At 36.3% G+C, this 24,453-nt stretch overlaps 1 protein-coding gene across 1 annotated transcript in view; it reads left to right on the plus strand.

The window, feature by feature from the left end:
• LOC145249660 (glutathione S-transferase 3, mitochondrial-like) overlaps nt 1–24,098 on the plus strand; it is a 73,110-nt gene extending 49,012 nt beyond the window's left edge. Inside the window, exons 4-5 of the mRNA XM_080111447.1 lie at nt 16,150–16,222; nt 23,154–24,098. Of these exons, the coding sequence (XP_079967573.1) occupies nt 16,150–16,222; nt 23,154–23,254 (174 nt within the window). The 3' untranslated portion in view covers nt 23,255–24,098. The remainder of the gene's footprint in view (nt 1–16,149; nt 16,223–23,153) is intronic.
• The last annotated feature ends 355 nt before the right edge of the window (nt 24,099–24,453 follow it).

The following is a 24,453-nucleotide window of genomic DNA, read 5'->3' on the forward strand; positions in this document are numbered from 1 at the left end:
TTTAGATTAAGTCCACCTTATAATCACCCCTCCCCCAACCTCCTCATCTTAAGAACAGCTTCCGGAATAAACACCACTTTTGGAGGGGGGGCTATTTACCAAATTTAACTGATATTTGTTGTCAGCATACTCACCCGAAAATACTATTAAAAAAAAAAAAAAAAAGGGGGGGTTATCCTTTACGGAAATGGTCCCAACGTCCGCCTCGTTCTGAGTTCGGGGAGACGTAGGTGGTGTCGAGGCAGAAAATTACCCTAACCCTAAAATATGCGATATGTCAGAGACAGATGCTTTTACAAATATTGTGAAACAAATCACAGAATTTTACAGGGTTAACTAACCACGTGGAACTATTCTAATCATGTGGACTGTTTTTTTTTTTTTTAATTCTAATTATTTGAACTGTGTATTTTGTAAAATTCCAATTATTTGAACTGTTGAATTATTAAAAATTTGAACTGTTTATGTTTTAAAATTCTAATTATTTGAACTGTTTAAAATAAAAATTGGAACGGGTTTTTTTCTCCTTAAGTTAACAACTGGGCACTTTATTGAAGGGGTAATTTTCTGTCTCGACACCGCCTACGTCAGACGGCCTCTCCCCGAGCTCAGAACGTGGCAGACGTTGGAACTATCTCTGTAAAGGTTATCCAAAAAAGGAGGGGTTCAGTGCCCGTGGCAGAGAAGTAGATTTATTTATCAATAAAAGTTGCGGAGAAGTAAATTTATTTATCAATAAAAGTCGTCATTTAAAAAAGAAAATTGTGGAGGTGGACCTAAATGTAAATATTTACCCAAAAAATTATCCCGAAGTTTATTACAAAAACGTTTTGTTTTCGTACTATTCAACAATTTGTTCATCCGCGCACGTAAATTAAAAAATATTTGTAAAAGTGAGAAGTTATCAGTAAATGATTTAGTTTTTTTTTTAATTTATTTATTTATTTATTTTTTTACATTAGGTCCACCTCCACAAATGTTAAGAACGGCTTTCAGAATAAACACCCCCAACCTCTCCATGTTAACAACGGATTTTGGAATAAACACCATGGGGGGGGGGATATTTAAAAAAAAAAAGTCAATAAAAGTCGTCATTTAAAAAGAAATTTAAAATCAAATGTTTGTAAAAGTGAGAAATTATTAATAAATGTTTAGTAACATTTTTCGGTGCTAATGCAGAGAGTGATCTGCGCTATTTTTTAAATCGTGTTTTTTTTTTTATTCAATTGCGAGGTTAAAGTACAGAATAGGTACAAAACACCCTCCCCTCCCCATGTTAAGAATGGCTTTTTAAATAATAACGTTATTATTTCAGCATGGATCACTCTCTGCATGAGTACCCATTTTCCTTTTAATATTCATAAAAAGTAAAACTTTTTTCAAAATAAATAAATAAATGTTTGTAAATGTGACAAATAATCGTTTAGTTACGGCAACGTCAGTAAATAAAATATGTTACGTGCGGGGTGGGGTGGGAGACTAAGGGAGCGACTATTATTTTTTTCTACTGGTCGCCATGGAACTCAATGCCCAAGAAGTACCAAAATGTAATTTTTTTGTCAAATAAAGAAATTTCAAGCAATTTTTGCAATAAATAATAGATAGCAACTTCGTTAATTTTACGACTCGCCCCAGCATATTATAAACACCCTAACTTCCCCATGTTAAAACAGTTTTCGGAATGAACAACTTCCCCATATTAAGAACGGCTTTCGAGGTTTATGGAAGGGCGTTTTTTTTTTTTAAACATGGGGAGGTTAGGGTTTTTATAATACGTTGAGGCATGTCGTAAAAATGAAATAGTTTAAAAAAAGTTAAAACAAACTTTTTTATGTAAACAATGCCGTGAAAAGAAACGAAACAATTAAAACGTAATGTTTCATGAGTGAAAAGCCTTAACATAAATAAAATTAAAAAGTTGGTAAGTATATAAATGAATTTAAATTTTTAAAATATGGGATTTTTTTTTTTGTGCTAATGCAGAGAGTGATCCGCGCTATTTTTTTAAAATCGTTTTCCACGTTTAATTAAAGTTTGATATGTTTTTATTCAATTGTAAGGTTAAAGTACAGAATAGGTACAAAACACCCTTCCTTCCCCATGTTAAGAATGGCTTTTTAAATAATAACATTATTATTTCAACACGGATCACTCTGCATGAGTAAGTTTTTTTGTTTTTTTTACTTATCGAGTTAACAGAAAATGAAATCTTTCGTCAATTCGTGGCTGTGAAATGAATCAAACCGGAAGTTCAGTTTTATCAACAGAACAGATTCGCAGTAACGGTTAAAAAAATATATTTATTTTATTTAATATTTTAATTTTAATAATTCGCAAGGTAAATTTATTTTAATAACATAAAAACATACCTCGACTCTAAAAATGGGTTGTCTTAAAATTTCAAATAAATTGGTGATGTAGAAATATGGTTTTATTCGTTTAGAACGAACCAACTTTACATTTTTATATATATAGATATATAATCCTTATGGATAATATATATATATATATATATATATATATATATATATATCACATAATTAATTTTTTAAAAAAGAATTTATTTAAATTTTATTTCTATATTTATAATACGTCCAGAAGAACCTTGCTATAACGTTACGGTTAATTTTTAGTTTCGTATTCGCTCATTGGTGGCATCAATGTTTACAAAATATCGTTTAACTTATTACTTAGATTTAAGACCAGTTTAGGGTTAATATTTTATTAAATAAGAAAATAAAGATTGATATTACCTTATATTTATTAATCCTCATACAACATTCCGAGTAATGGATTCTATTCTATTTTTTATTATTTAATATTTTATTATTCATTATCATTCTAATCAAATATGGTTCTAGATAGTTGTGAAAAAACTAACTACGAAGGGGGATAATCCATCACGTTGTTAACTATTAGTTAAAAAATTATGTGGAAATAAAGGTCGTATTTAGTACTTATAACAGTTAAAGGGAGACAACTTAGCCGTTTGATGTTTCAGGTCTAGTGAATACTAAAAAGTGTCTATGATTTATTAATTAATTTAATTAACCAGATACAGAAAAGGCTATGATAGCTTATTTAACAAATTAAGAATTTAAAGTATATTTTTAATTTTAAAACTGATTATTTACCCATGGGTTTAACCTACATCTGCTATCCATCCATAATCTACTTGGGTTACTCATGGCTCCAAAACCAAAATTACAATTCGTGTATTGTGTTCTTGGATACCTAAATAAAATAAATTGCCTGTGAGATGGGTATATATATGCTGACGACACCACACTCTATAAGAGACACGACAGGAAAACAAATGAACACATATTTAAAGAAATACCAGAAGCACTAGAGGATGACCTCTGATCTGTAGTGGAATGGGGACATAAATGGATGGTCACATTCAATGCTGCCAAGACAAAACTTGTTTCCTTCAATAATTACAAGAAACCTTCTCTACCACCAATAGCAATGGCCAATGACTCTATCTGAAAGTACAGCCTTTAAATTACTCGGCCTAACGCTCTCAGGAAACATGAGTTGGAACAATTACATTGAGAGTATCGCCAGGACCGCTGCGAAGAAGGTAGGTTCTCTCTACCGTGCTAGAAAGATACTAATGCCCGAAAGTATCCTATATCTCTATAAGGCCACCATTCGCCCATCTATGGAGTATTGTTGTCATATTTGGGCTGTTGCATCTACCACTAGTCTCTCGCTCCTAGACAAGGTTCAAAAGAGAGTCGCCAATCTGATAGGTCCTGAACTGTCATCTAAACTTCAGCCCCTGTCCTATCGACGAAATGTTGCATCCCTCTGCCTTTTCTACAAGTGCTTTAACGGTGAATTCTCTGACAAACTGCAAGCACTTGTGCCCCCTCGATGTAAATACTCCCGAAAAACCTGACAAGCAGCTAAATCCCACCCCTTCACAGTAGAGATCCCTAGATGTAAGAGAGCCTTCTACTCCAGTAGTTTCTTCCCCAGGACAGCTAGACTTTGGAATTCCCTGCCGGGTCCATGCTTCCCCAACTATACTGACATGCAGAAGTTCAAATGCAACGTGAACTGACATCTTGCTGCCCAACTCCCTACACAGTACCCCTGATGCCCATGTCCCTGATAGTAGCCCCCTCCAACAAAGTGGCGATATGCCTTGTTTGGGGTGAAAATGCAATAGAATAATCATTAGAGGATTTATATTTAACAACAAAACCACCCAATAGCTACAAGTTTGCTTCACTCCGATGAAAAGGTGTCTACCCTTGCATTTTTGGATAAAAACATTTAGAACAAGAGTAAATTAACCAGCAGGGATTCTACAAGCTTTAGTTGCCAGAGAACAATATCAATTAATTTCCAATCCACTAATTGCTAATTTAATTTTTTAATAATAATTGCTAGTTAAGTTGTTTTATTTTCTGGAAAGGTTACCACTTATTTCATCATCAATACTACTACAACTACATACTAAAAAATGCCCGCGGTTATGGAACAATGTTTCCAGTCTTTGTTGAGCTTTATACTTTATCTATATTTCTTATCCAGTTTAGAATAATAGAAACTATATTTGCTTACTAGATATGGATCCTTCATTTAGACTACATCATTCCCAGTTATTTAACTCTACATTAAAATTTGATCTTGAATCCGAGGATCCTTATTGTTATAAAAAGTTATATCTCAGTTACATTTAAGGCGATAGCAGAAACCTATTCCTGTGAAGACATCCCTGTATGGCATCTAGCTTTTTATTCAAAATTTCTTTAGAATTCACTATGTAAAAGGCTTCCAATAAACATAGATTGCACCTTTTTGATTTCTCAGGGCTGTACTTCCTCCTCCTATCCATTACTGACCATTTTAATTCAAAATCTTTATTGTTTCTATTAAGTTCCCTAACCCAATCCCCTAATGCAGTTGTATTCTTCTTTTTATTTCTAATGCTGATTCTTGTACCCTTCCCCCCTGCTATCGTTAACACCTTCTCTATTAGTTTCCATCTCTAGTTTCTTTTTAAAGGATACTACATGGTTTCTATGTCTTTACTTAAACACGGGTCCTATGGCCCCAAGATATATCTTCCTAGTATTGTCGGTTTTTATCTCGCATTTATACACTATTTCTGAGGTTAGACATTTCCCACCCAACGAACAATTCCCAGGTATTCTGCAATTACATTTTCTGTCTAAGACACTTTCATTCAATGCTAACTCGTTATTATTCCTTGTTTTGTTGATTTTCCTATTGTTGGAGCTAATTATATATATATATATATACTAGACTACTCGTGACCCATTGGGTCAGTATGTTAGATTAGCTATGGAATTAATGTGTGAGCGTGACACTTCTGACGTAAAGAAAATAGTTTTTGTGACATAACAGAAACATTTCTATCTAAGTACATCAAAAATGAAAAAAGAATATAGATAGATTTCTATGAGTCGTTCTGTTTATAATTGTTTTTTTGAAAAAAAACAAACTTACAGCCATTGAATTATAAGTGGTTTGCCATACTTATGGGTAAATGTGCACTGAACAGATACCATAATACTTCAAGTTAAATTCAAATTTTGATATATTTTTTTAAATGAGATGGTTAGTTGAAAGTACAGAATAGAAAAAAAAAGTACAGAATAAAAAAAAAAAACTCTCCCCATGTTAAGAATGGCTTTTTAAATAGAAAATGAAAATTAAATGTAACTTTTTCATTTATTTTAAACAAACATTCATGACCCATTGGGTCAAATATTTAATTTATGTTAATAATAAGGTCAATAAAACTAATTAAGACAATGTGGAAATGAACAATGTAAAAAAAAAAAAAAAAAAAAAAGCAGAAAGTATTAACAATTGTTTATTTGGATAATTTAAACATGAAAAAAAATACAATTGGGACGCTGAAAACGTACACAGTAAAACAATGTTTTATTGTGTTGATTATTTTTTTTGTAAAAAAAAAAAACAACATTTATGCATTTTATATATATATATATATTATCCTTATGGATAATATTGAAGTAAAAGAAATTTTTCTAGGCAAGAAGATATTTAAAAAGATCTTTTTATGAAAATCGCTCTACTTTAATTAAGAAAAAGGGAACAAATAAAAAAACTTGTTTATTTTGTACAAAAATGTTCTAGTTGTCATATGTCATGCATATCAGTTATTGTATCAAAAAAAGGAAACTTTTATTTAATGTAGCATTTTATCCAATTCTTTATGTAAAAAGTAAACAATCAATTTTTTTCTTATACTGAAGAGGAAATATTAAGAAAGCGATTTTTTTTTGTTTTTTTCACATATGGATGTAGATATGACAAAGAAAATATATTGACAACAGTAAATTCCTAGCTAAAAGTTGAAGCTAATATATATGTTAATTGTAATTTCTGTAAACAGCAGTATGCTCTGTTCATTTATTTTTTCTTTGAGAATGTAATGTTTGTTTTATGAAAATAATGTAAATACTCTGTTGTAAAAAGCAGTGTATTACGAAATATTTTATACTAAAGCCATTTTTACCTGATAAAGCAATTTGTTCCAAAAATCTATTACTCTATGTGCAAAAATATTGTGGATTTAATTTTTGACATTTTTTTTTTTTTTTTTTTGCTCATAAATTTCTACCGTGGCAAAAAATATATAAAATTTAAATCAAAAACAAGGACAATAGCCATTAGTCGTGTGCTCTCATGTAATGAATGAATGCATGAATGTAGGATTGACATGAAATTCTTAAAGATAAACTAAAATGACCGAAAAATGGGCTGAAATGACTTAAATAAATAAAAAGTAAATGACATAGAATGACTTCAATGAATTTAAGGATGAATTGAATGCTTAAAAAATAACTGGAATCCTTCAAAAACAACTTGAATGATTTGAAGAATGACTTGAATGGCTTGGAGACTGACTGGTTGTAAAGTGGGTGATCATTTTACATTAAATTAATACCGAAAAGTGATCCCCCACTTTATATCACAAAGTTACAAACATAAATAGAGCATGTAGTAAGAACAGATACTACACTTTGATCTTGGCTAAAAGGCCAAGTATTTATTTGCTCTCCAACCGAGCAAATTAGGCACAAGGCCGATTTTCAATGTGAGGAGTGAAGGGGAAATGGGGACCAACTTCCTGGGGAGTAGGGGAGCTGGATAGTGACAATTGGTATGAAGGGTTGCTCCTACATTGATTAAGGTCTTATATGTGGGGCTATGGCCTCGGTTTTTATAAAAGGATTAAGGGTGGGTAAAGGATGCCATAGAGGCCACAACAAAGAATACATGAAATGAACAACGTTGGAAGTATGTAGATTCTGACTCCATATAATTAAAGACAGACAAATATTGAAGGTTGAGAACCGATTTTATTTACGACCAACAATTTGTATCAGGAGAGGCAAAGTGTTTGTAGCATGGAATGTGATTTAACGAAGAATGGATTGTCCGATGGAGATATTTGACAGTTTGTATTACGGTGAAATGTTCGTAAAATGTTTGTAGGTATGTATGAATTGACAAGGAATGAAGGTTTGTAAATGTAACTTATCTTTTAGACGATGGATGTGGTAGGGGTAGGCCGGTCATCCTGGTGTCGGTGATGCGTGTCCTGGCTTGTAACTGGAAAGCGGGTGACTTCTTTCATCAGCAGCTAGAAGCCCGGCGTCTTCGTCTTCTTTTTCCTCCTCCTCTTCTGGTTCCCTAAAAACCATCGTTTTATTGTGGCAAACCGGCTCCCAGTGACTGTGATATTTGAGGTGTTTATTTTAGGCACGGAGCTCTGCCATTGGTCGATAACTATTTTGTGGTTATCTTATTTTTTTCTTCCCAAGCGGAAGCGATGCATGGAGCCATGTGCAAAAGACTATTTTTCATTTTGTCTCTCATGGTGGATACGTTAACATCTGGTTTGCTGCTAATTCTCATCATGTTCCCACAGGGCTGTCCCCACATATGGTCTTTGCTTGCTTTGTTTGGTACCGGAACAGATACTACACTTTGATCTTCATATACAATTTATTTCGTGAAAATGAAAATTACAATCAAAATAATTCAATGTAAAATTAAAATAAATTAAAAGTAAAATTCCAATTTACAAAACAAATTTAGGCACAAGGCCCTATAAGATCTGGGTGGGGAGTGTTGCAGGGTCTTTGTTACAAAAGTAAAAATGGAATCTTTGGCGACTTTACTCTTGACTGGCAACATTTACCACAATACCTCATTCACTCTGATGAAATCCCCAGCGTTTTTGCAAAAATTTCTGTGTGTGTGTTGCATAATTTATTTATTTATTTTTTTTTTTAATTATTAAAATGTGCGTGTGAAAAAAGTTCAATTCATTGGAAAATAAAAAGTTCTTGAATTTAGAAGAGAAACAGTTCGTATTGGGGAGTGGGGAATCTAGAAAAAATATACAAAAAATAAAATTAGTGCATTGTTAGTAAGGGCCCTCCCTGAGCTAATCTAGAAAGTTAGATCATCTACTGATTTTCCGGGGCACCGAAAACAAATGGGAAGATCCCTAGTGGGGATTGGGAAAAATTCTTATCGGGTGTAGGAAGGAAAAAAAAGGTAAGCGGCAACCTTCGAGTAGGGGGGTTGACCAGGGGGTGATAAAACAAAAAGATGGGGGCGGGGTAGTGGTAGGGTAGCCTCGGAAGGTTCTCTGATGCCAAAAAACAATCAGGGGACAGGATCTCATTTGTACCACCAGTCAAGAGTCTCTTTACTTTTTATTTGTCTAACGTAGCGGGATGGGCTCCGTAGGACCCAGTACCACGTGTGCCATGCTTATGGTGGTAACACGAATTCAAACTTGGCACGTCGTCGGATGCACAAGCTAGCGTCATGCACCCACCTCTTGTCAAAAGCCACTTGAGGCAACCTCTTCCAATCGCATCTGATCTTTACTTTAAGCAGATGTTTAAAGTAGACGATCAGATCCCGATCCGGAACAGATATCCCTTTGCGGACTCGCTGAAGGCGTGTGATCCATATGACCATCCTCGCTACTGCTAGTATCGCTAGAAAAACCATTCTTTTCTCCCTAGACAGCGGCGGATTAATGTTCTCCAAAAAATATGACTCGTCAAGTTCAAGCCAGGGCTTGGCATCGAAGTATAAGACGTATAAGAGAGGTGACAGCGGACAACCCTGTCGCACCGACTGGGAGACGACAAAAGATTCCGACAGCTTACCGTTGATCTGCACCGCTACCATCAGCCTATCATACAGTACAGAGATCCACTTGCGGAAGTCCGGATTAAATCCGGCGGCCTCCAGCACAGATCCCAGGAACTGATGGTCCACCTTATCGAAAGCCTTGGACTGATCTAAACTGATCAGTGTGGCTTCGGCATCGTCTTCTGTCCCCTCTATGATCGTGCATATCAGATGAAGATTGTTCTAAATTGATCTCTCCTTCACAGCATAGCTCTGATCTGGTTCGATCAAGTCAGTGATGACAACCTGCAACCGATTCGTAAGAACCTTGGCCAAAATCTTTAACTCTGTGTTTAGCAGAGTCAAGGCCTGAAATAGCCTAAATCTTCCTCCCCACCATGCCGTTGACCTTTCCTTAGCAATGTGATCACTCCCTTGGTCACCTGCCCAGGGATGGAGCCCTGAACAAACCAATGGTTGAACATATCCTTCAGAATAGGGACCAACATGGGCGACAGCCTCAAGTAGAATTTGTAGGGTAGACCATCAAGCCCCGGGGACTTGTTGCAGCCGACCTGCTTCAACGCAGTAATGATTTCATGTTCCGTGACCAGACCATCACAGCTAGTCGCCATGAGGTGGGGCGAGTCGGCCAAATAGCTGCCAAACTCTTCGACCCTGAGTCTGGGTAGTTGGGTGAAGCGCTCCGATAGATGCTTTCGAAACCCCTCACAAATCTCCCGCGTCGACACGAGGGCGTGCCCTTCCAGGTCGTTTACCTTTCGAATGTACCCGTCCGAGGCACGCCTTAGAGCAGCCTTACGCTCAACAACGTCTACATTAACAGCCTCATTCGAGACTTTCATTAGCCTAGCCCTAACTATCTGGCCCTCGTACCGCTCACTAACCAAGCGGTTGAGGTCTTGTTTAGCTAGTGCTATCCCTAGGGGGTCCCCCCTCCACCACCCGGGTCAGCCTATTCTTTATACGCTTCTTGGCCTTAGCCTTATCTAGTGTCAGGCGTTGGCTGTACTGGACCGAGAAGTGTCTAATTTTAGCCTTGAGACTAACCCACCACTTCCTCCCGGTAACCGCCCCCACTAATGCTCATTGGATTATCTCTGTAACTTTCAACCAGTAGTCCTCCAGCTCCAACAAGGTGCTGTTGAACTTCCAGTATCCGACCAGTTTAGGCCTAGAGCTCAAGTTCAGACGGGCCATAACTAGTTTATGGTCCGAGTGTCCTAAAAAGTGGAATGTGGGGCAAGATAGGAAATCTACATCGCCTCTTCTAGCTAACATCCGATCCAAGTGAGTACTTGGATGGGAAGGCGCATTAGGATGCCACGTCTACACCTCCCGCCCCAGGTGATCCATGCGACCAGGTCACATGAAGCCATCAGGTCAGACAGCCTGCTGTCACACCACACTGGCCCGCTAGTCCCCCCGACCTTATCTATCTTGGGATCATGGATGGCATTCCAATCACCCATTAAGACTACCCTCTCTGGATCATCTATAAAGCCCTCCATCGGTCGAAAAAAGGAAGCCCTCTCCACAGCGGAATTAGGCGCATAAACTGCGACTATCCGAAACACACTGCTATTAACGGCAACATCGACTACAATCATCCGCCTGTCCTCGTCTGTGTGAACAACATTCACCGACACTGATAGGGTGTGATTTACTTGCAAGGAGATTCCACGACTATAGATATTGCCATATGCTGAGTAAACATCATAGTCGCTCACCAGTACCTGACAATCCTCATCACAAATAAAGTAGGTCTCCTGTATAGCAGCAATATCTACCTTGAGGGACACCAGATCTCTCAGCACACGCGCGGCCTTGCTTTGACATCTGAGGCCCCTCACATTATAAGTAGCCAAGTTTAAAGCCATGGTCCACTTACCTTATTCAGTGTTACACACGGGCCTGAAATCCCCGGGGTTGAGGATGTGGCAGGCTTGTCCAAGGCTTCCGGTCAGTAAATCAGCTGAGGGTGATCCATTCTTGGCCACGCCTCCCACATCCAGGGGAAAGGTTAGTTTGAGTGCCCTGTAAAAGGAGGGGGTGGATGTAAACAGGGACTTTGCTCTCACATTTGTAAAATAAATTGTTCAGCGAAGGATGCTCCATGTCCACCAGCTGCTGGCCCGGAATTGCATCCTTCGCGGCATCTATCATAGCCCAGAGAGCCTCCGTCCTGGAATCCTTGTTGACCCTAACAAATGTGATCAACAAGGGAGCGTCTTTGAAGTTGGTGGGATCGGTGATATTGTTCCCACCGACATAGGTAAAGTTCCTTAGTTGGTTGTAACGAACCTTCTGCTGGCCTTTCAGTTCTGGTGTTGCCTACAGAGGGCCCGTCTCACATATCCTTCCTCCTGGAAGGAAGGGAAGTCTTTTAGTCCGTTCCATGTGGATTAGTAGGGGTGGTTTTTTCCTTGTCTGGAGGAGGAGTGAATGCAGGGGAAGTAGGTATGGGGTGTTTGGTGTTGGGGTTGTTGATTTTTTGGGGTCGTTGGTCGACCTTTCTGGGGGTTCTGGGAGGGAGGAAATTGCTCTGGCTGTTTGGGGGAGTGGGACTTGGGGGGTTCAGCCTCGGCTGGTTGGATATTGTCTATGTGGATGGGAGTGTCTCCCTTGGATCTCCTGCTTTTCCTCCTCTTCGTCGTTCTCTTGTTGACTGCTGCTGGTGATGTTGTGTCTTCTGTGTCTGTCTTTAGACCCTCCGACGTGATCTCTTCCTCAGTCTTGGAGTTTCCTCTTGTTTCAGGAAGAGGGCATTTGAGTGTCCATCGGGGTGATTTCAGGTTGGGTGTTGGTCGTTATTGGTTTGGGCAGGTTTTTGCTAGGTCTGCCCTTCCTTGTGACCGTTGCCCAACCCGCTTCTGCTGCCGGGTCGGAATTGCCTGCGGCTGTGGCTTGGACTGCAGCTTGTACCTCTGCTGGGGTTTTGGTGGGTGTTTTGGTGGGGACTTTTCCCTGGGAGTTGGCTTGTTGCCTTTTAGGACAGTCCTTGGCCATGTGTCCCCTCAACTGGGAGTGCCAGCAGTGAGGTTTTCTCTCCTCCACGATCAGCGTCATGGTCTGCTCTTCAAAAGCATGGCTGAAAACGTTGCACAGGACCATCCGAACTTTGTAGTCCCCGGTCAAAACGTTGTATCGACCGCGGGCTGGGGCGACTGCCTCCACCTCCCCGTACTGACTCAGTATGGCCCCGACTTGTTTTCCGGTCATGTAGCACGGGACGTTCAGTACTGAGAATAGTGTTCCTTCCTCCGAGGTATACTGGCTGGAGCCGAATGTTCCTGCTTCTGTGTTCGGTCCCGGCCAGTCTTTTTGCATCCTCCTCTCTGGGGAGTAGAATGTCCCACATGACGAAACTCCTCCTGCATATATAACTTGCTGGAATGTTCAAGTCAATGAGGATTTCCACCATGGTTGTCTTTGTTGACACCTGTTAAACTCCTGGTCTTGAGGTCGGAGGTGATCAGGGAGAGAACTCTCTTTTCCAATTTTTCAATCTGTCCCAGAAGGGGTATGATGGTTGTTCCCTTTGTGACAGCCTTGTAAGTGGAGTTGGAGAGTTCCCTATAATCATCGAGTGTCATCTGCTCCAGCTCCTGAGGGCCATATGCCGTATTCTCGTCCTGTTTGGTGTTGGACGGACCGGGGAGGGGATCGGCTGCCGCTGCCTTTTCTTTCTGCTGCTGGCTCTGTTGTTGCTGCTGCTTGGCCCTTTTGTTTGGGGCTAACTCTGGCCAGTCCTACTGTGGTGTCATAGACTGGTTTTGGCCCGTCTTCTGGCCCCTTTCCTTCCTTTTGCCCAGAGATTGAATCATGGGATTTCTCCCATCGGGCTTTATTGTCGGTGGGATGGTTTTCGGGGCTTTTGGTGGTGTCGGAGTGTTTTGGGGAGCTTTGGGCGGTGGAAGTGTCTTATATTCCCTACCCCCCTCCCCGATCGCCTTTAACGATTCCAAAGTGTCCCTGAAAAGCGCTTGGGTTCTACGGGCAATTCATCATCTTCCCCTTCGGGCGTTGGGGAGCTGCCCTCATGGGGAGTAGGGTCTGGGTGACTGGGTGGGGGCTGGGAGACTGGGAGTGTCATAGGCTGTGGACCACCATTGTTGCTTTTGGCCTCCTCATCTCCAACTTCTCTGTTCATCTGCCGGGAGGCTGTTCTCGTGGGGAGCAGGACTGGGGGGGTCTTCTCTGGCCGACGAGGATTGAGGTGGAGGGGGGTTCTACCCTTTAAGGAAAGTTTCCTAGGAAGCCACGAATTGACTGCAGCCTCCACCTTTGACCGTACCTCCAACCAATTTTTGTCAAGCTGGAGACCTTGTCCGAACCACACGCCGAGGATCTGAACCAGGCCATCCAGCTGAAGGGCGCCGGGAGGTTTGCGTTGCCACTCCAGGCGCCCAACTGCAGTCCTACCGACTTGCTGCGGTTTATCTTGGTCCCTGTAATTCTTTTGTACTGAGCAAGTGCCTCCGACACGGTCTCGATGTCTCTGAAGCTCGACACAAAGACCGTGACATCATAGGCGAACGCGGATACCTTGGCGGTCGAATTTGCCTCCCCACTTCTCAGCTTGCTGAGCAGGGTCTCCAAAGCCAGGACATAGAGCAGGGCCGACAGCAGACAACCCTGACGAACCGACTGAGAGATAACAAAGGGTTTCGAGTGCTTTCCGTTGACTTGCATGATGGCTGTGGGTTGTCGATACATCACGGAGATCCACTTGCAGAAGTCCGGTTTAAAGCCAGCGGCCTCTAAGACAGATGCCAAGAAACGATGGTCGACCCTATCAAAAGCTTTGGACTGATCTAAGTTGATCAGCGCGGCTTCTGTGTCATCATCTATCCCTCCCTTTAGGATTGTGCGGATCAGGTGCAAGTTGTTCTGAATCGATCTCCCTTTCACAGCGTAGTTCTGTTCCGGTTCAACCAACTCGCCGATAACAACCTGCAGCCGATTCGACAGGACTTTGGCCAAAATCTTCAACTCTGTGTTTAGCAGAGTTATGGCCCTGTAATCGTCTAACTTTTCCCCACCATGCCCGTCACCTTTCCTCAGCAATGTGATCACTTCCTTGGTGACTTGCCCCGGGATGGATCCCTGAGCAAACCAATGGTTGAACACGTCCGTCAGAAGAGGCAGAAACATGGGCGACAGCCTCAAATACAGTTCGTATGACAGACCATCGAGCCCCGGTGATCTGTCACAGCTAACCTGCTTCAGCGCAGTAAAAACCTCCTGCTCCATCACCCGGCTTTCACAACTAGCCGCTCTAGCCTGGAAGAGTCAGCCAAATAGTCACTAAATTCAAGGACTGGAAAATCGGGCTGCTGCGTAAAACGCTCCTCGAAATGTTCTCGAAACCCTTCGCAGATCTCCTGAGTCGATTTCAGGGTCCGTCCATCCGGATGTCTTACCTCTGCAATCTACTTGTCCGAGCCATGCCTAGAAATTTCACGACACGCGTCAGTGTTGGAGTTGACTGCTTCATTGCCTACCTTTCTAAGCCTAGCTCTGACTACTTGACCTTCATAACGCTCGCGATTCTCATGCAGAAGATCCTGCTTAGCTAGTTCCTGACTAACCCTATCACCCTTCCCCGTAGCCCAGGCTAGTTTCTGCTCTAGCTGCTTCTTCGTCTTGGCCTTACCTAGTGCGAGGCGCCGGGCATACTTGATGGAGAAGGTTCTAATTTTGGCTTTTAGACCTACCCACCACTTACTCCCGGTAACCGACCCCACTAGTGCTTTTTGAATTGATTCTATTAGCTTCTTTTGGAAGTCTTGTATCTCCAGAAGGGAGGTGTTTAACTTCCAGTGAGCCACTAACTTAGGCCTATTTCCTAGTTTCAGCCAGACCATAACTAGTTTATGGTCCGTCTGGCCTAGCCAAGTGAATGTGGGACAAGATGAGAAGTCTACTTCGCCTCTCCTAATTACCAAAAAGGCCAAGCACAAAAGTGTTACGGACGGACTGACTTATTTATAGATTTCATTAAATGTCTCAATTTAGGTACCTCTTATTTTTTCTTGGTAAAGTAGTTGAACCTCAGGATTAATCAAAATAATTTAGTCAATTATTAAGTTTTGATTTTCAAATACACCTGTATTTAGTAAATTTCTCCAGTGATCTCCTTCATTCTTGCCAAAATAACATTTTATCAAAATCGAATATTTATCTTTTTCCAGTTAATGCTTCTGTTATTTTTTTCACTCAAGTAAAACTTAAAATGTTAACTGGCATTGTTGTTCATTTTAATGCTGCTACAACAGCTTTCATTAATAAAATTAGGCTTATCCTATTCATATTTCCTTTTAATCTTCCGTATATCAGTCCGAAGTTGATATGTCTGACTTCCTTTCCGACCTTCAACCAATATTGGACTGGAGTGGGTTTTTTTTTTCTCAATCATTTTTTTATGTCCAAATTCTAACATTAAAAATTCCCCCTTAAAAAATATCCTCTACATCCATTCTGATTTTTCAAACGATACCACAGTTAACCACTGCAAATTCCCTAGTCCATGTGCTCAACTTTCTGAAAACCAAACATATTGTTCTCACGAACTATCTCCGCCATACAAACAAATCATCACCACATATTTGCCAGATTGTATTGATATTCCAAATTAGAAGAGGATAAATTTTAGGGATTAAAATAACATTTTCTGGTGGATTTATACATCAGTTTCAAATTGGTTCTGAGATTATTTCTTTGTAATTTAAACAATTTGATCACAAGTTTTGTTTTTTAATTGATGATTTTGTCCATTGTATTTTAATTGATGATTTTGTCCATTGTATTTTAATTGATGATTTTGTCCATTGTATTTTAATTGATGATTTTGTCCATTGTATTTTAATTGATGATTTTGTCCATTGTATTTTCTTTCACACAGTTTTTGTTCTTCATTAAAAAATATTTCATGTAATTATTGTTTCCTTCCAGAAAAGTAGCGCAATTTGTGGTGTCATCTGGATAATTGGAAAAATTGCCTATGCTTATGGTTACTACACTGGAGGTAAGTTACTTCTTGTTGGAAGAGTTCATCTCTAATGTTGGAAGAGTTCATCTCTAATGTTGGAAGAGTTCATCTCTAATGTTGGAAGAGTTCATCTCTAATGTTGGAAGAGTTCATCTCTAATGTTGGAAGAGTTCATCTCTAATGTTGGAAGAGTTCATCTCTAATGTTGGAAGAGTTCATCTCTAATGTTGGGAGTAAAAAAGGAAACAATCAATTTGGGTGTCAGTTGAGCTAGACATACTTATTGGATTATCTGCTGCCAAATATCTTTTCAAAGCATTTTTTCATAAACATACTGAAAGTTTCAGATTTAAAAGAATATTAAACGACTAGAAAGGAGGCCCGGTGTTGCCCGGTCATGAAATATGCTTATTATGCTTTTTCTAAACAGTTCACTTCTTATTAGTCAAAAAACCGTCTTATCCTTACCATAAGGAAGCTGTCATGCGAAGGATTCACACACGTTTTGACCCCTTAGCAGCCCTTTTTTTTTTTTTTCAGATGAAAATTGATTAAAATGTTTTCCACGTTTGATTACCCTCTATACCAAATTACAAGTCTTTAGATGAAAAAATTTATTGAGTATATAGGTTGAGAATTATCCTCACACACACGCATACACACACTCACTTTTACAGATATACAAGATAGAAATTTGCATATCAGGTAAAAATAAAAAACGATTATAAATTATTACACACTAAAATAGGAGGTGGGTTACATACAATTAGTAACATATCATCATGTAATAATAATAATAAACAAATGATGAATTTATATATAACTAGCAAAAGTACCCGTCGTTGACTGGGTTCAAAAACAGCCTACAGAAAATGGACTCTAATTTATGAAAGTATGATAGGTTATGAAATTTGGGGGTATCAAAACCAAAGCAAAATATGATGAAAGTAAAAATAAAATAGATAAACCCCATAATTTATTATACCATACCTGTTCACACTGAAACACTTATCACAATATTCTGTGAATCTATATTAAAAAACCTTGTTAAACTTTGTGACATATTTCCATTCTATGGAGGTCAGGCGCGAACGAACACCCCATAATTTTATTATACCATATTTCTTCAAACAGAAACACAATTATCAAAGTATACTTACGCAGATAGATATGAAAAGTCTTTATTAAAGTTTGTGCCTATTTCCATTCTATGGAGGCCAGGTGCGAACGCAGACCCCACAATTTTATTATACCATCTCTATTTAAGTTAAAACATACTTATCAAAGTATTATGTACATCTATATCAAAAACACTTGTAACGTTTTCTTTTTAATTTTTAATTTTTTTATTTCCATACTTTGTGGACCAGGCGCAAACGCACACCCCACAATTTTAATGAACCACCGTTCTGCCAGATCAAACATACCCATTCCTGTGTCTCAATACATCTATCCTTATATGTAATCAGTTTTTTAAAATAGTCAACCATATAGGAGCCTATTCGTGACCACACACACACACACACATTCAGCTTTGTATTATAGATTTAATTGGAATTCATTATTTATTAATTTAGGTCAGAGGAATAGTTAGTCGAAACATCGTGAAACAACAACTAAAAAGCTTTTGAAATAAATTTCTATATAAATTGTATTTTTTTAATAAATTCTTATAAATTTCTATATAAATTGTATTTTTTAATAAATTCTTATAAATTACTACCAGAAAGACGGAAATCTATAAAAACAATGTATATATATTTTGAATGACATTTTCATTACATAGATCAAAAATATTCTTCTGTATTTATTTTTAATAAAAGTGTAAAATTATTACATAACATTTAAAAGTCAAGAATATCGAAATGTAAAACAAACAATGAAAATAGGAAAGATCAAAACCGCAACACTGGTATTAGTAACCGGTCACACTATTCACTGCACCAAAAGGACAACCAATTTGAAAGTGTTGTAAAATAACTAAATAAATAGATGTTTTATAGGACGCACGCATGCATAGAACGACGCCATTGCGCTAGGCTTGCCAAGTTGTGATTTCTTTGAATTTTGACCCTCTTTTTGAATTCCTTAGCAATTATTTTGAGTAAATACATCTAATAAAATTCTGCACCAAAAATGCAATCTTTGGAACTACTGCACTCTGTCCAGCCACCTTCCGTCTGGGAAGAGATATAATTTGAAAAACGGACGCACACACACACACACACAGTGAGATTTATATATTAGATTATAAATTTTAAGTTATTACTAAATTGAATTGAAATTTCTGTATTCAATTAATAGGTGGTTAAGGTTATAATTATAATCTTGAAAATTATGTTTTGTTTCTTTATATAGATTTATTGAATTTATTGATAAGTTTGAAATATTAAAATAATTCAAACTTACAACACTTTTTCTTTGTGAGCGACATATTTCTTTATATCCATGACACTGAATATCTTTATATGCAATGTGCATTGAGTAAAAAAAAAAAAATCAGATTAGAATTGCTAATTGCTGGACTATCTATATATCTATAAAAACAGATGTGTGTGCCACAGACGATTTCTGATTGGTTAATCCAATAATCACATCTCCTAAAAAAGTATAGTTCTTACGCTCTAAACTTTACCATAAAATATTTTGGTCTTATTTATTGTCCATCTTGGAAGGGTTTAATTTTTTTCTAACTTGCCATTTACAAATTAGAAAAATACGAAACTAACTTACAATCTAAAAATCGAACCTCCGACTCGACGTCCGCCATTCAGAAAGCAAACGCTGGACAGATTATTAGTACTACTACTACTACAAACAATACAGCACGAAAACACGCGCACACACGCACACACACTCACGTCCACTACCGTCCTTGGCTACGTCACGTTGTTATGGCAACACGATAAATACACAGTAAATTTTATTTTCTTCATTTCTACGCAAATATTACGCAAATGTAAATCATATAGAATATCTGTATGAATATAATTACACGTAATAGTTAAATAAAGATGATCATCGTATAAGAGAACCGAAAAAAAAAACTAATAGGGAATTTGTATAAAGTTGTATTTTCTTTTTAAATAAATAGAAAAAAGGAGTGTTGATAAGACTATCGATACTTATACAGTTTAGTGACGACATTAAAAAATGGAAATATTGAAACAAACATTTTATTGTACGTAACTGTTATAGACTGAAGTTCTCCGAGAAAAAATTTCACTTCATTTGATCAAGTAGTTTGTTCTTACAGCGAAAAACAATTATTTATCACGACGACGTCAACGTGGCCATTTTGGAAATGTACCTAGCAGAATACCTCCATTTTATGCCAAATTTCGCAATCTAGCCTTTTTTTTTCTCGCCATATTGAGATGCGCACAACACATCTGCAATTTTTTTACGTTTTTTTTTTTTTATAAATCTGGAATTTTTTTGCGTATTTTTTTTTTTTTTAAATAAGAATACTATTGAATATGCAAAGAAATTGAAGAATGCAAAGAATTGATGAATTTTTATACGAGATTATTTTCGAAACATGCCCAGTTGGACACGCATGGATAACTTCGAAACTTCGTTTATTTACTTCTGTTACAAATTAAAAAAAACAAAAAACACTCCAAACATGGCATCTGTCTTCGCAAAAAAAAAAAAAAAAAACTCTTCTGGTGGGTGGGGGGGGGGGGAAGGGCTAGATTGGCCTAAAATGGAGGTATTCTGCTATGTGCGGCAGTTACCTGCCCTTGGGGAATTCCTGGGCCTGCAATAACATTTCCAAAATGGCCACGTTGACGTAGCCGTGATAAATCATTGTTTTTCGCTGTAAAAAAAAACTACTTGATCAAATGAAGTGAATTTTTTTTCGGAGAACTTCAGTCTATAACAGTTACGTACAATAACATTTTTTTTCAATATTTCCATTTTTTAATGTCGTCACTAAACTGTATAAGTACCAGACTATCAATACACACAAAAAAATATAGATTTATTTTTGGGTAAACTTCCCCTGGGGTTTCCTTTCACTTCAGTAAATACTGGTATTTTGTTATATATATGGCGTACTATTATCCTTACATATATGATGTTCATGTTTATATATATGTATAAGTGATAGTGTCTGTGTGTGTCTGTGCGTCTGTGTGCATTTCCCTACGCTAAAACTCTGTCAATTTTAAGCCTACAGATTCGAAATTTGATATACAGGGTACTGAGATTTGGGAAATCGATGTGATAGGTTTTCGACAGAAATTTGGCGATTAAGTGGTCAATATTCAACAACTAGACCTTTGAGAACTCTACCAAACTCCTCCTACAATTTAAGGTCTGAACACGTGATATTTTATATATAGATTCCTTGGACATGGATCTAACTTATTAACTTTACTTGATCCCTAAACAATAAATGTTAAGAGGTCATAATAGGGGTCAAAGTTTAAAAAAATTGACCTTTTTTTTCCTCAGCATACACTTCAAAACACCTGGGCAACGCCGGGCACCGATTGCTAGTCATGTTAATAAATAAAAAATTATTCGGTTGAAGTGACAAATTCTCAGGAATTTTATTCCTCAGAGTTTGGTAAAATAGTCAAAATGTATTCAAAAATAATAATAGATAATATAATTAATGAGATGATATAATTAAATATAATTAAATATAATTAAATATAATTAAAAAATAAAATTAAATAATATATAATAATTAAATAATATAATTAAATAATATGATAATATAATTAAATATGATAATATAATTAAATAACATAATACAAATTAATAATATAATTAAATAATATAATACAAATTAATAATATAATTAAATAATATAATATTAAATAATATATAATTAAATAATATAATTAAATAATATAATTAAATATGATAATATAATTAAATAATATAATACAAATTAATAATATAATTAAATAATATAATTAAATAATATAATACAAATTAATAATATAATTAAATAATATAATACAAATTAATAATATAATTAAATAATATAATATTAAATAATATATAATTAAATAATATAATTTAATAATATAAGTAAACAATATATTATAATTAAATAATATATAATTAAATAATATAATTTAATAATATAAGTAAACAATATATTATAATTAAATAATATAATAAATAATAGTACATAAGTAACATATAATAAATATGATATAAATAAATAATATAATTAAATAATGTAATGTAAAGGACCTTTTTTGTTTAATTTTTTTTCATTCAAAATTTTCAGAAAGCAAGATGCCCCTTCCCACATATATGAGATAAATGGATATTTGAATATTCCATTAAAGTTCTTTACTTCTCAAACACTGAGTTAGTAAAGAATTTGAGAACAATAATTCCCTCCCTAATTGACTATTTAAATATGTCTTTCTTGTGCTCTCTTAGACTACTCAGTCGATTTCAAGACAAGAATTCATTTAATCTGGTGGAGTATCCAGCGTCATACTTTTACTTGAGATTACATCACTTGGAGAAGGGGTACCATTCTTTGTAAAAACTAGTGTGGGTTAGCAATACTGAGGCGCTTTTATTTGGACCGCAAATACTACGAAGGGTTTTATTTGGACCGCAAATACTACAAAGGGTTTACTTGTAGGGAAAATATCCTCTTATCAGGTTCTCTCAAAAAAATCGTGTACAGAGAGTGTTAAGACACTCGAGGATAGTGTTTAGTAAGCATTCAAGTTCTCTGCGTTTATATGTCTTGCTAAAACTTGAAAAATACTAAAATCAACCTATAAAGTTGATATTTTTTAAATTGATGTAATCCGGAAAAGATATCTAAAATTTAGAAAAAAAGATTAATTCTTTGGAGATCAAATAATCATTTAATGTTTTTATGTAAAAACAAGTAACTCTGTTTTTTTTTTATTTATCATCTAGCTATTTCCCTTACACATTGTGTGTGTGACTGTGCGAAGAAGAAGGAAAGGGGGGGGATAGGGGAGAGAAAAAACAGGGAAGGAGAGGAAAAAAGAGAGAAGTTATCACTTCTATGATTTTACTACCAAAATTAAGTGACATTGAGTCTGACCAGTACAAGATGGATAACCATTTGAAAATATTAGGCAGGCACTATATATTATTTCCCTTAACTGGAATATATATACTAATTGGGAACCACGTGTGAATTTGTATTCCACATAAACTTCCACTTTTTGTGGGAGGCAGAATGTCAGATGATAGGTCCATACCCCCCAAAATGGTATTACCAGTTATTCATTCTTCTAGTTTCTATATTCACAGTTCATCCTTCAAACTCTTTCTTTGCTAAGTAAATGCATCAGTTGCACACTTGTTCATTAAAGTAAGATTTTCTCAACTCTGTGTTTTTAGGTAATTTGCATCCAAAACCATAAGCCAAGCTTGTGCAAACAAATCGATTTGTTTATTGGTTAAAACTATTCAACTTATATGCTCACAACAAAACAGCTTCTTTGAAATGTTGACATGTTTAAATAACTGTGACTAACTAATAACTTTGCTTGGATCTTAAGACTTGTGTTCATGGTATACCAATCTGACAAAATATTAACTATTTTAATAGTTAATACAGAATGTTTTCCTTTTTAATGAAAACTTATTTAACTCTCATGATGAGATTTCATTAATACAAAATTTTACATTATCCCACATATCAATATGTAAGGCTCTGAGATTTTATCTTTTCACATCACACATGAGTATGAAAGAGTACACATCTTTTCACATCACACATGAGTATGAAAGAGTACACATCTTTTCACATCACACATGAGTATGAAAGAGTACACATCTTTTCACATCACACATGAGTATGAAAGAGTACACATCTTTTCACATCACACATGAGTATGAAAGAGTACACATCTTTTCACATCACACATGAGTATGAAAGAGTACATAAGCCCAGTTTTTGTTTGCTTTTGATTTCATCTGTTGTCTTTTATTTCTTCAGATCCTGCCAAGAGACGACAAGGAGTTTTTGCTTACCTTGGTCTTCTGCCTCTCCTTGGAATGACCATTATTCATGCTGTTCAAATGATCTTGAGAAGCTAAAAAAAAAATCAGATTCCTTGTTGCTCTCAATCAATCAGCATTTCCATGACACTCACATTAGAAGTTTTTATTTTTGAAATTTTAAACTTTTTGGTGTTTATTTTTTACTTTAATTCTTATTTTGAATTAATCTTCACATAAAAACAACCAGTAAGCAAGCATTTTTGCTGAATATTCACTAATAAATGGATTTGCTAGTTTTTTCATATTAATTGCACCTGACAAACATTCTTTTCAAAAGAAAAAAGAATTGTCTTAAAACTTTTTTTTTTATTTAATGAATGGCAAATAATTTATTGCAGTCACATTTGTTGAGCATTAATTTCATTTAACTATGCCAGCCCATTTGCTATAATGTTTAGTGTCACTCGTGTTATATATCTCAATGTTGGTACGTGACACCTCCTTGCTAAAAACTCGCATTATAAGAGTGCTTTGCATCTTTGTATAGTAGCCAATGAAAACGTTCTATTCGGCCTCAACTACAATTGATCTATTTTTTTGATGCCAGACATTTGTGATTCTTCTCCAATGGTTTCTATTTAATGTTTGCTGTGTTTTCTTTTTAACATAATTATCAGGAAAGAAGGCGGAAATATGATTTGGGGAAATTCCAAACTGATGATCTTCGACTTAAGTAGAAAAGTTTATCTTATTTTCTAGAGAAGAACAAAGCTATATGTAAACTAATTTCAAAATAGTTTCTATTTTTTAATCTGCTGACGAAATAAATTTTATAAATTTGGTGCGGAACAAAACTTACTTTCAGAATTTTTCTTTCACTGGAATTTTCACGTTTCGTTTTTCACATGTCTTATGGAAATAAATTTGAACTTGTTGCCAATCTTGTTGATTCTATTTCACATTAAAAGATTAAATGTATTTGAACTCATAAAATGTGTTTTATTTCCAGTGTAAATTGGTCAGTTCTCATGGTTTTTGATTGCTAATGAATCTAAACACTTTTTGAACCATACTCTAAACAATTGCCTTTTATTTCTCAGCTGCGACTAAATATCAAATGTATATTTTAGATTAAATCAGATGATGGTACATTTTATCAGTTAATCATTGTTATTAAGTTGAATGGCTTTTACTCTAATCAACCCATTATTTAACAAAGGGTCGGACATCATAATGAAAAAGAATATCTATTGTCAATACAAGTATTGGAAAAGTTCCATTGTTTTTAAAACCCA

This window comes from Euprymna scolopes, chromosome 28 (genome assembly GCF_053919585.1).
Source record: "Euprymna scolopes isolate OS-2025 chromosome 28, ASM5391958v1, whole genome shotgun sequence".
Classification (NCBI taxonomy): Eukaryota; Metazoa; Mollusca; class Cephalopoda; order Sepiida; family Sepiolidae; genus Euprymna; species Euprymna scolopes.